At 48.3% G+C, this 12,735-nt stretch overlaps 1 protein-coding gene across 15 annotated transcripts in view; it reads right to left on the minus strand.

Moving 5' to 3' along the window:
- PDE5A (phosphodiesterase 5A) overlaps window positions 1-10,348 on the minus strand; it is a 123,284-nt gene extending 112,936 nt beyond the window's left edge. For 8 of the 15 annotated variants that reach the window (XR_014792053.1, XM_084855928.1, XM_084855920.1 and 5 more), the window contains exon 1: window positions 9,574-10,348. Coding sequence is in view for 13 of the 15 variants with exons in the window: in XM_084855928.1 (XP_084712054.1) it covers window positions 9,574-9,683 (110 nt within the window). In the remaining 2 variants the exon portion in view is untranslated. The other 7 variants (XM_084855932.1, XM_084855923.1, XM_084855921.1 and 4 more) reach the window with 6 other exon arrangements.
- Window positions 10,349-12,735: the final 2,387 nt, after the last annotated feature.

Genomic DNA, 12,735 nt, shown 5'->3' on the forward strand with positions numbered 1-12,735 from the left:
GGGCTCCACCCTCCCAGGCCAGGTGTAATAAGCCAGAAAAGTGGGGACCAGGTCTTGCAGGACTCACAGCTAGATGGTCTCTAGGTTATTGTGTAAGTTTTCTTGTTCTGTGTAAAATGTCATGGATGCTGATGGCTCTATATAATTTATAAACAACATGTGATTGTTCCAATATTAAACACGAACTGAACTTAAAAAGCAGGATCTTTCCCACCTTTTCAGTGCATGCTTGTCCAAAATGTGTGGGCTCTCATTCCTATTAGTGAATGGGTGGAGCCATGGGGTAGAAGTTACTGTGTTAACATGGGGTTACTTAAGTAACCAGCATACAATCTTGTGCATGAGGCAGGCACCAATATATTACTATGAAATTCCAGTTTCTTTGCAGAAACATTGATAAAAATCTTGGGTTTTTGGAGAATTAATTAAGGGACACAGAACAACCTGTGCTGGTCCCTCAGTATCCTTCTGTGTTGACAGAAAGGGGACTGGTGCGGAATGAAGCATCCTAACTAAGTGTACAAATAACAGGAAGAGGCCAGTTATGTTGAGACAGTGCATCCAATCCCTAAATAAAATGCATTCTGCATGCCTGAGGAGAACACTGCGGAAAACTAATCTTTTTGATTTTCCAGTCCCCTATGCCACCTGCTGATTTGGCTACCTATCTGCGCAAACCCTGACTTGTATAAACAGAATAAGGAACTGTTTTGGGAACCAGATAAATTGACAAAATGAAGCCCTTAACATGAAATTGGCTGTACTGTATTGTCCCTTAACACACAATCCTATATGTCTACTCAGAAGTAAGTCCCACTGAATTCAGTGGGACTTACTCCCAAGTAAGCAGGTATAGTATTGCAGCCAAAATGTACTTTCCCAGCATCTCATCCAAATAAGATGATTAACCAAACTGTTTTCATTAATAATTAAGCCTGTTGCTATCAGAATATGTGGACAAATTTGGTCTCATAAACCATCCATCCAGTTAATCAACTTGGAATTCAGAAGCGCACAAATCTAACATGATTATCTAAGCTGCTGAGTATTCCTGGGCCAGGACAATAGGGTACCTTGCCAGGAGGGCTTTGACCCTGTGCTATATCGATGCATTGATTAGAGTATGCAAACCACTTGCTCCATGGTAGTACCATGACTTCAATATGAAAACAATACAAAATGCAGCATTATAGTTTTAGAAGATGATATAAGATAGGGAAAGCACCTTTTAACAAGCAGACAGCTATACAAAAGACAAACTGCTTTCTACATTTCACAGATAAAAGTTTATAAAACACATTATAAAGACTCAGTTTCTGTCGAATATGATGTATTTTTGTAATGCCAAACTCATGGTATACCATTATAAGGTAGTTTCCAAACAAGTCAAAAACAGGAGACATTGGTTATGCCACAATATGGCACTGCATTCCTTATATAACCTTTGCCCCTTTACAAACCTTTACCACCAACACAAAATAATTCCCAGCATTAAAAAATGACTATTCATCCATTTCCATGGGTTAAAGAAAGAAATCCAACACACCCCTAACTATTAATATGAATAGGTTTCTGTATTTGTTCAGAACTACTTTCAATTTCTAAGGCGGCAATCCTGAACGCACGAAGAGACAACAAGCCCTACTGAACACAGTGAGACTTACTCCTAAGTATACAAGCATAAGATCGAGCTTCACAAATTAATCCCATGCATAGTTACATTAGAATAAGACCTACTGAACTCTGAAGGGCTTACTTCCAAGGAAACATGAATATGATCGGCCTACAAAGGAAGTGTGTGTCAGCCTGATAAATTGCCGTGTGTCAAAACTAGTTTAAATGGTACCTCCCTGTTACCCCTCAAAAAACTGTCCAAGAATGTCAGTATTATATACATCTAGACAAAAGTACAACCAGCCTGCAAAGGACACACCGCTGCATTACTCATCAGAAACCCTATGTATTTAAAACATATACAATTGGTATTACATATGCTCATGCATAAAATATGTGTACTAGTATTAATACATAATACTGTACTGTAAGTAATATGTGTAACAGTATATAAAATATACCAAACTATTATTGTTACAGCTGTCAACATAGGAAATACATTTTAGTTGATTAATCTGCCTTTGAACCAGTTCAACTAGCAAAATAAATGTAAATACATTAAAGTATTACCTAAAGCTTATCGTGTCATTTTGAAATACTGGAGGAAATGAAAGACAATTTAAAATGTAAAGACTTCCTTCTAATTATTTTTAGAAAGAAAGGCCATATTTAATATTATCTTTTCCATTCCCTGACAGCAACAAACCACAACTGAAATAGTCTAACAGTGCAATCCTACGCATGTCTATTCAGATGCCAGTCCCATTCAGTTCAATGGGACTTATTTCTACATAAGTATGTATAGGTTTGCAGCCTAAGAAACAGAGAAGTGTGCTCTCAGTATCTGTCAGCCTCCGTGATAAAAATTATCCCCACAGATTATGCAACTAAACTCTCATCCATTCATACGCCAATCAAAGCTTGCTGCATACCCAAATAATAATCATACACGATGTAGAATACAAAGCAGTATTTGGCACACAGGCACCACTGTGTACATCCAAGCATATGCATATATCACATAGTATCCATTCATAATGTATCTGAGTGCATTCTGCATTTAACTGAAATCAAAGGCAAAAATCACCCGTTTGTTTTAATGACTGCAGACTGTAAAGATCATTATTCATATTGTGTACTAAAGGGCATGAAATATACAACAGTATTGCAGACCCCAGAATCTAAAGTACACGGCAGTATTATGCACATGACTACATAAAATTTGGAAAAGTATTCTGAAAACTCATGCCAAATATTCCATTAGTTCTTTTTTAGTTGGCCGCTGGGGCGGGTATTTTCATTTATTCATTTCTGCATTTTTAAAGGTAAATGTCCTTATACAAAGAAGCAGCGTTTTTCAAAACAGGTGTACCCCATTTCCATTCCTCCGTTTTGCATGGGCTAAGATCCCCCCCCCCCCCGCAATACAGTCTCAAACATATTCCGTGGAAGTAAGTTCCGCTGAAACCAGCGTCAGTTATACTGCCGTGGAGCGAGGCTGCATTTCAACTGTTAGGGACGTGAGTGAGATTTAAGAAACCCAAACTGCGCGCAGGAATGCAGACGGTGGCGCGGGCTTCTAAACAAGCAAAAAGTTCTGGATTTCAGGTACGACGGCGCCTACGCTAACATCTAGGGTTTTATTTTAAAATCCCCAGTTTGATTTTGCTTTGGGGAGGGGGGGAGCGAGAGAGAGAGCGAGAGAGAGTGCCTGCTCCACCCACCCCCCTTTTGGGAAGGGAACAGCAGGAGGAGGCGGAAAAACCCCTTGCCAGCCGCAGATGGACTCCGGGAAGGCGGTGACCCGTGCAACCTGCGAGTCAATAATTAATGAGAGCCTCTCGTCTTACCGCACCATCCCGTGCGGAGAGGCGCAGCCACGTCCAACTCATTCAAACCCCATCCATCCCCCGTTAAGTGATCTGGGAAGCGAGGAGAGCGGCCGGCGGCAGGAGCAGATGGCGACGCCGCCGGAGAGCGCAGCAGAGGGCCGGGGAGGGAGCGAGGAGACGACCCCGGAGGCGCTCCGAAGGTATTACTCCGAGAGGCCGGGAGGCGCCTTTTCCGCCAGATCGCTCGCTCCCTTTGCATCCCCGCCGTCTCCGCTCTGTATACAGGGAAACTATCCAAAAGGGAAAGCTGACTCCACTTCTAAAAATAGCTGCAACCCCGCGGGCTGAGGAGCGAATCCCCAACGTGAGAGGAGGAGGAGGAGGAGAAATACCTCGCTTTGTGGTCTCCAAAAGGCAGCATGTCAAACAAGAGATGAGGAGGAGACCCGGGAGAGCTTCTTTGATGTCCGCATCAGGTCTTTGCCGAGCAACATCCCGCTTCTCTCTTCCCCCCACCCCAAAACCCCACCCTCAGATGAGAGACTACCAAGGAGTGGGGGGGGGGGGAGGAAAAAAAACTTCTTGCCCTGGCTGCCTGGAAGCGCGTGTAGCGCGCCGCTGCCCTCTGCCGGGAAGAAGCGGCCGCGCCTCGCTCGCGAAGGGCTCGCTCGCCTGACCCGCGGCATCAGAGCGGAGCTGCAAACCTCACGCCAGCGAGTCGTGTGGATCGCCCGCGCCTGTCCTGCCGTATCCCCTGCCGTCGCTTTAGGAGCTTCCAAGTGAGGAAACTCCGTCTCCCCTGGGTCCTAAGCTGAAACGGTCACCCCACCCCACCCTCTTCCTTCTTTAAGGGCGCAATCCTTTGCACGTTTAGCCTGAAAAAAAAGTCCTACAACTCCCAGCAGGCTGGGAGTTGTAGGGCTTTTTCCTGGCTAACCATGCATAGGGTTGCGCCCTAGGAACACGAAGTCTGGCTTAATCTAGCATCCTGTTTCCCACGGTTAGTAGCCAGCCTTCATGATTCCAGAAGGGATACAAGCAATGCATGAATGCTCTGGCTCTTCCTTGTTGAACCCCACACCCCTCCAGCAACTGGTTTTCAATGGTATACTGCCTCGAAAACAGGTTCAATTTCGCTGTTATGGCTAATGGCTTACAGCAGCCCTCACTGGATCTATCTCCCCTTTCTGCATAAGGCAACCCTTGGGCAATACTGCAGGGCCGAGCTGTCCTCATTCTCTTTTAACAGCCTATACACAGAGGCATTTGATCTGGTCTGATCTCAGAAGCTAAGCAGGGTCAGCCCTGGTTAGTACTCGGATGGGACACTGCCCGGGAATCAGGCTTCCTGCACTGAGCAGGGGGCTGGACTCAATGGTCTTGTAGGCCCCTTCCAACCCTATGATTCTATGACTCATAGAACTGTGGAACTGAGCAGGTTACCTGAAGGTCATGTATACCTGAGCAGGTTACCTGAAGGTCATGCAAGATAGCGCACCCTCCCATTCCATGTACAAAGCCAGCTAGACTGGGTGCAGAGCAGGCTGCATGGCCCACAGCTGTCTCCTCCAACACCTTGCTGCCGCCTCCCAGCATCTGCTGCCTGAGGCAACTGCTTCACCCTGGCTAATGGTAGGGCCGGCCCTGCCTGGAGAACTTCCCACAATGGAAGCACAGCCACTCATTCCAATCCTTCTTTACACCCAATGGAAATTTATCCCTTGTACACTGAAAAGGTCCCCCCCCCCCCGCCCGCAACATCCTCCTTTCCCTACGTCCTCCTCCCCCATAGCAGGCTGCTGGTTGCAATCTGCAAATCACTACAGGCAAATGCAAGGCCTGGCTTGCTATGGTCCATGGGGTCACGAAGAGTCGGACACGACTTAACGACTGAACAACAACAGGCAAATGCAAGACAAATTTCCCCTTCAATTAACGAATGGTTGTCAAAAGGGCAAGAAACTTTTGTAACCCCCTGGAATCACTGTTATCGGGATGTCCTAAAATACGGGGTGTCCTTTATATTATATGGGGCTGTGATTAAAAAGAATTTTATTAAACACACACACACACAACCCAGAGGTAGCCTTTAAAATAAAGGTGAGTCGGTAAGGCTCATTGGAACTAAAAGCTGAAGGGCAAACACAGTCACTCTGCGAGTCTTTTAGGAAGAAAGCCAGACTATGAAGCACATGGTCTTCGATGTCTATATACTAATGCCCAGAGTATGGGAAACAAACAGAACGAACTTGAACTCTTAATACAGGAGGGAAATTATGACTTGATAGGTATAACTGAGACTTAGTGGGATGACTCTCATGACTGGAATACAGCAGTTGAAGGATATAACTTGTTCAAAAAGAACAGGAGGAACAGAAAGGGAGGTGGGGTTGCACTGTATGTGAAAAATACATATCTCTGCACAGAAATACAGGAGGAGGAGCTTGGTAGCCCCATCGAGAGCATCTGGGTTGAAATAAATGGAGCAAAGAATAAAAGGAACCTGGTGGTCGGAGTCTACTACCGGCCACCCAATCAAGGAGAAGACAAGGATGAAACTTTTGAAAAGCAAATAGCCAATGTTTTAAGGAAGCATGATGTAGTAGTAATGGGGGACTTCAATTTCCCCGATATTTGTTGGGAGACAAATTCTGCAAAACATGGCCCCTCCAGGAAATTCCTGACTTGTGTGGCGGATAACTTCCTCCTACAGAAAGTAGAGGAAGGAACTAGAGGATCGGCTATCCTTGACTTGATCCTAACCAACAGAGATGACTTAGTGGATAAAGTAGCAGTTACAGGAACTCTGGGGGAAAGCAACCATGTTGTACTTGAGTTCTTGGTTCTAAGGGAAGCAAAAGCCGAGTGTAGTCAAACGCGTACCCTGGATTTTAGGAAAGCTGATTTTAATAAACTCAGAACAATGATCAGTAAGGTCCCATGGCAAGCGACGCTAACGAGAAAAGGAGTCCAAGATGGGTGGGAACTTTTAAAAAAGGAAATTCTCAAAGCACAATCACAAACAATTCCAACAAGAAGAAAAGGTGGAAGACAACAGAAGAAGCCAATGTGGCTTCACAAAAAGCTTAGGGATGACCTGAAAACAAAAAAGGACACATATAGGAAGTGGAAAGAAGGCCAAGTAACAAAGGAAGAGTACAGGCAGGTAGCACAGAATTGCAGGGATGGCGTCAGGAGGGCTAAAGCGGAGAACGAGGTGAGGTTAGCGAGGGATGCTAAAAACAACAAAAAGGCTTTCTTCAGCTACGTGCATAGTAAAAGGCAGAGGAAAGAAATGGTTGTTCAGCTATTAAATAAGGATGGCAAAACGATAACAGATGACAAAGAAAAGGCAGAGGTGCTCAATTCCTACTTTGGCTCAGTCTTCTCCCAAAAGAGGGTCTATGACCCCCCTGGCAAAGGCGAAGTACAGGCTGAAGGGGCAGGATTGCAGCTTGAGATCGACAGGCATATGGTCAAGGAACACCTCATTACTTTGAATGAGTTCAAATCTCCAGGGCCAGATGAACTGCATCCTAGAGTCATAAAGGAACTGGCAGAAGAACTCTCAGAACCGCTGTCTATTCTCTTTGAGAAATCATGGAGGACGGGGGAAGTGCCAGATGACTGGAGGAGGGCTAACGTTGTCCCTATCTTCAAAAAGGGTAAAAAGGAGGAACCTGGGAACTACAGACCAGTCAGTCTGACATCAATCCCTGGGAAAATTCTGGAGCAGATCATAAAGCAATCCATCTGGGAGCACCTTGACAACAATGCCGTGATTACTCGAAGCCAACATGGATTTGTCAAAAACAAGTCCTGCCAGACAAATCTGATCTCATTTTTTGATCAAGTCACCTCCCTTGTAGACCGTGGGAATGCTGTAGACATCATATACCTCGACTTCAGCAAAGCTTTCGACAAAGTGCCCCATGATATCCTGATGAGCAAACTAGCTCGATGTGGGCTAGATGAAACAACGATCCGGTGGATCCACAGTTGGCTACAGAATTGGACTCAAAGAGTGCTTATCAATGGGACCTTCTCAAGCTGGGGAGAGGTAACGAGTGGGGTACCGCAGGGCTCAGTCCTGGGCCCAGTGCTCTTCAACATTTTTATTAATGACTTGGAGGAGGAGGTGCAGGGAATGCTGATCAAATTTGCAGATGACACAAAATTGGGAGGGATAGCTAATACTTTGGAAGACAGAAACAAAATTCAAAGTGATCTGGATAGACTGGAGTGCTGGGCAGAAAACAACAGAATGGCATTTAATAGGGACAAATGCCAAGTTCTGCACCTAGGAAAAAGAAACCAAATGCACAGTTACAAGATGGGGGATATGTGGCTCAACAACACTACGAGCAAGAAGGATCTTGGAATTGTTGTCGATCACAAGCTGAATATGAGCCAACAATGTGAGGTGGCTGCAAAAAAGGCAAATGCTATTTTGGTCTGCATTCATAGAAGCATCGCTTCCAAATCCCGGGAAGTACTAGTTCCCCTCTACTCAGCACTGGTTAGGCCTCATCTGGAGTACTGTGTCCAGTTCTGGGCACCACACTTTAAGAAGGATGCAGACAAACTGGAGAGGGTTCAAAGGAGGGCAACAAAGATGATCAGGGGACTGGAAACAAAGCCCTATGAAGAGAGACTGAAAGAACTGGGCATGTTTAGCCTTGAGAAGAGAAGACTGAGGGGAGATAGGATAGCACTCTTCAAGTACTTGAAAGGTTGTCACAGAGAAGAAGGCCAGGATCTCTTCTTGATCATCCCAGAGTGCAGGACACGGAATAATGGGCTCAAGTTACAGGAAGCCAGATTCCGGCTGAACATCAGGAAAAACTTCCTGAGTGTCAGAGCAATACGACAATGGAACCAATTACCTGGGGAGGTGGTGGGCTCCTCCACACTGGAGGCCTTCAAGACGAGGTTGGACAGCCATCTGTCAGGGATGCTCTGACTTGGATTCCTGCATTGAGCAGGGGGTTGGACTCGATGGCCTTGTAGGCCCCTTCCAACCCTACTATTCTATGATTCTATGATTCTATGAGTCGTGCTGGTTACAAAAGCAGATTTACAGCTCTGTCCCACTCCACTTTCCTGGAAATTAAATGGGATTTCCTCCCAACTTCCCAAGACTGCACAACACTGCAGCCCGATCCACGTTTAGCTGAGAACGTTGACTCGAAAGTACCCCAACCAACCGAGTTAAACGCGTCTTGCTCCAAACAAAAGTGCAAACCTAAACATTTTCCCTTCTTACAGAAGAAATAAGTCCCCCTGATTTCACTGGGCGGGCCTTGCTGCCATGTAAGTGTGCAAGAGTTACACTCGTGGTGCGTGCAGCTCATTCCCATGCACGTGGACTCGGAAGGCCGTCCCAGCCAGTCCAGCGTGCAGCCCTCGTGGTGGGCTCGTGCTTAAGAGTTCTGCCTCAACTGAAGGAGGAGTGGGGGCTACGGACATCTCAACAAAAGTTGGACCCTTTAAACATTAAGGCAGACCCCCCCAAAAAAATCTGGCGCCCTCCACATATTTTGAACTACAACTCCCATCACCCCCGACTACTGGCCATGGTGACGGAGGCTGATGATCACTGTAGTCCAAAAGAGCGCGAAAGCACCAGGGCTTTTGGAGGGGCGGTAGGTTTCGCTTTGGCAGAGAGACTCTGAACGCGCGCCCTCCACAAACGGTTCAAAGTTATTTCGAGCGCGCGTGGGAAAGAAGCCCGGTCACCGCAGATCGGTTCTTGTCCTGTGAGGGGTAGAACCTGCAAGACACGCCGAGCGGACTCTCTCAGCAAGGCGCGGAAGGGAGAGGTCCCCCGCCGCCAAAGGCGGGGAGAGGCCCGAACGGGAGCTGGGCAAGCACGCGTGCAAAGCGACGGCGTGGCTCGCCCCGCAGAGCGGCCCAGGAGACTTCGTCTGCATGCGGAACTTCGGGAGCCGACACAGAGCGGCCGCTTGTTGGTCGCTTCCCTCTTCGCGGCCGCCGCTCGCCTCGGCTTCGTTTCCAAGGGGAGGGGGAGAAACGCGCCCCCCCCGCACTCCCTCCTGGCCTCCCACAGCCCCGCCCGCCGCTGCTGGCACGCGGGAGGATGCGCTCCCCTCGCCGCGGCTCTTACCGCGTGGCTTTCCTAACGAAGTATGAGCGCGTAAAGTCCCCGTGATCATCCAGCCAGGCTTCCACCGCTTCCTCCCGCGGCGGCTGCTGGGGGTGGCAGCCGCCTTCCATGGTCTGATCGTCCGCGCGCTCCCGCTTTGGCCCCGGCGGCGGCGGCGGTAAGAGCGACGAACTCCCCGTCTGGCCACGGCTGCCGCTGCTGCTCCTCTTCTCCTTGTGGGTTGTTCTCACCTCCTGACCCGCATCTCCTGCGCCCTCCGGATCGAATCCTGGGGAGGCGACCCCCGTCCGCCACGCCTAGGGCGCGCTGGGGCGCTGGCTCCCGACCAAGCCAGCTCCACCCCCTAGAGCCCTGCCTGTGTCCTGCTCCGGGGGCTCCCAGGTGCCTGCCCGCGGTGGCCGGCGGAGAGCCAGCGCCACGCCCCTCCGCCTCCACCGGGAGCCCAGCCTGCTGGGATCCAGCCCCCAACGTGCAATCCGGCCAGCTCCACCTCTCACTCTGGGCCCGCCGCAGCTCCCCCAGGGAGGCGCTGCTGCTGCTGCTGCTGCTGCCCGCAGAAGTCCACGCGGCGCGGCGCCTGCAGGCAGCGAGGCGAGGCTCTGCTTGCCCCTTTCTTCCGAAGGCCTTCCTTGTCTCCTCTTGGCCTCCTGTCACACGTGCCACCGCGAGCGCGTGTCACTGTCATTCGCGTCGAGAGAGGCTGCTTTCGGAGGAAGGGAGGTTCGGACGTCCATCTCCACAGCCTCTCTGGTGGTGGCGCGGGCAGGCTTTGGGAACCTAGTTCTGGTAGTTGTTGAACACGTGGGAATGCATGGGATAGGAAACGGAATGGGTAGGTACGTTCTGAGCCAGACAGTGACAGTACTGCATTCACGTTACAGAAGTGGAAAATTGTGGGGAGGGCAGCTTTTAATATCTGGTATCATGTAGGGAAATGTCCAGAAAGTCTATCTACGGGAGGCTCAGGTCATATTGTGCGCATATGTGATCGCTGCTAATAAGTGAGGGAAACATAATGCACATTTCAGCTGTTTTGTGTTTTAGATACGAATTACAGATGCAGGAAATGCAATACCAGATTTTAAGCTTCACCTGTAAAAATATTTCTGACCGGTTGGAATCATAGAGTTGAGATGAGCCTCAAAGGTCATCTAATCTAGGGGTGAGAAACCTCAGGCCCAAGGGCCAAATCCAGCCCACCTGGCTCCCACTCCGGCCCTCTGGGTTCCCCAGATGGTCACACACCCATCCCCTGACCCTACCCCTTTTCCCTCAACTATCAATGGTTTGGTGGTTTCCCTGCTTTTTGTGCAGGGAAGGAGGGTGGGGAGGCTTGGGGTTACGGCATAAACTCTCCCTTCCCTGCCCACCAGCATGTCGCCTTTACTTCTCCAAGGTCACTGTTGCAACCTTGGAGAGGCAGCTGGCACAGGTCTCTCCATGCTGCCTGCGAGGGGGAGACAGAGGGGGAGGGCAACTCAGACTCCAGGGTCCGAGGTTGGCGTGGTGTCTCCCACCTCATATCCAGGAATCCGAAGTATCCTATGCCCCCCCCACTCTGTCTAGGGGCCATAGGATTGCTCTTTTAGTCTCTGATCTCCACTTTCACTTCTGATGCCCAGCCACTTTGAATTTAATTGGTTTGAATTGGAACATTTTTATACTGATTTATTTTACTTTTTTGCTTCTGATATCGTGATTTGGATTAGTGGAAGGTTTGTGGACTAAATGTGGATTTTTGTGTGTGTGATTGTTCTTATTTATGGAAGGAATGTTTTTTTATGTTTAGGGATTTTTTTTTAAAAAATGTGTTTATTAGCTTGCTCTAATGTGAATATAAATATTATATTCCAAAATGTGTTTGATATATTTATGACTATTTTTTGTTGTACCTCTGTATTGACAATGTGCTTATTGTTCTTGTGAACTGTTATGAACATAATTTGGAAAATTGGCATAAATTAACTTGATGATGATGATTATATTTCTATCTACAAGGACAGCCCAAGACATTTTGCTGCCTGAGGCAGAGCAGCAAATGTCCCTTCCCCAAATCAAGGTTCATAGTACCCAAAGCAAGCCAAGTTATTTCGGCACATGAGGCAATCCCACAAACACCTCTCATCCCTGGTGGTAAAAATACAATAATAACAAAGTTAATAACTGACAATTGACTGCCCTTTTATGACATCAAAATGGGCTGCCTGAGGCACACTTCATGTACACTTCATTCTCCCTAATGGTAGGGCTGGCCCTGTATATATATGCTGTCAGCCTTCACAAGATTGCTTCACTGCATGTTCTGAGTCAGCCTGGATCGATGGTGAATACAGAGCATTGCTTTTGGTTAAGTCATGTCATCTTACTATGTGGTGAGAAAAACCTTATCACATTTCTGTATCTTCTCAGAAATCCAGCTCCCCCTGCCCCCCCCCAAAAGTGGGGTAAGAGTTTCCTCACCACATGGCAAGGTGATACAGACAATCAGTTTACCAAATGGTTACTGTGACAAGCCCTTAGGGATGTACGAAAGTCACTTACCTGTTTGCGGATTATGTTGATGGTGGGGGGGAAGTGTTCCGTCCCTCCCCCCGGAATCCTAGCCGGCTGGCTCTGCTCTGCAGGGATTCTGCGGAGCCGTCGGCTGGCTCCACCAGCAGCCGGACATCCGGCCGCTGGCTAGCAGGGACGCAAATGGCGGCGGCCATAGCTGCCGCCGTTTGCATCCCTGCAGTCAGCCGTGATAGGCTATGTAAATGTTTACATAGCCTATCACATCTGACTTAAAAAAACAACAATGCACGTACGCAAATGGCAGCGGCCACGGCCGCCGCCATTTGCGTACGCGCGGGTTGTTTTTTTTTTTAAAGAAGTCAGACGTGATAGGCTACGTAAAGATTTATGTGGCCTATCACGGTTTTTTTTTTTTTAAACCTAGCCGTGATAGGCTACGTAAATCTTTACATAGCCTATCACGTCTATTTTTTTTTTTTTAACTGGAAATGGCGGTGGCAGCAGCCGGTCGGAAGACCGGCAGCCGCCGAACCGGAGCCGCCACCGCCCAGAAGATCCGCCCCAGGTAAGTCTCGTCCCGGGGTGGGGGGGCAGGCCGTTCCGCCACCCATTTCGGGGGGCCGAATGCACTGGCATTCGGCCTCCCCG

This window comes from Heloderma suspectum, chromosome 5, assembly GCF_057233095.1.
Source record: "Heloderma suspectum isolate Gila_16-S chromosome 5, 16-S_ref, whole genome shotgun sequence".
NCBI classification, from domain to species: domain Eukaryota; kingdom Metazoa; phylum Chordata; class Lepidosauria; order Squamata; family Helodermatidae; genus Heloderma; species Heloderma suspectum.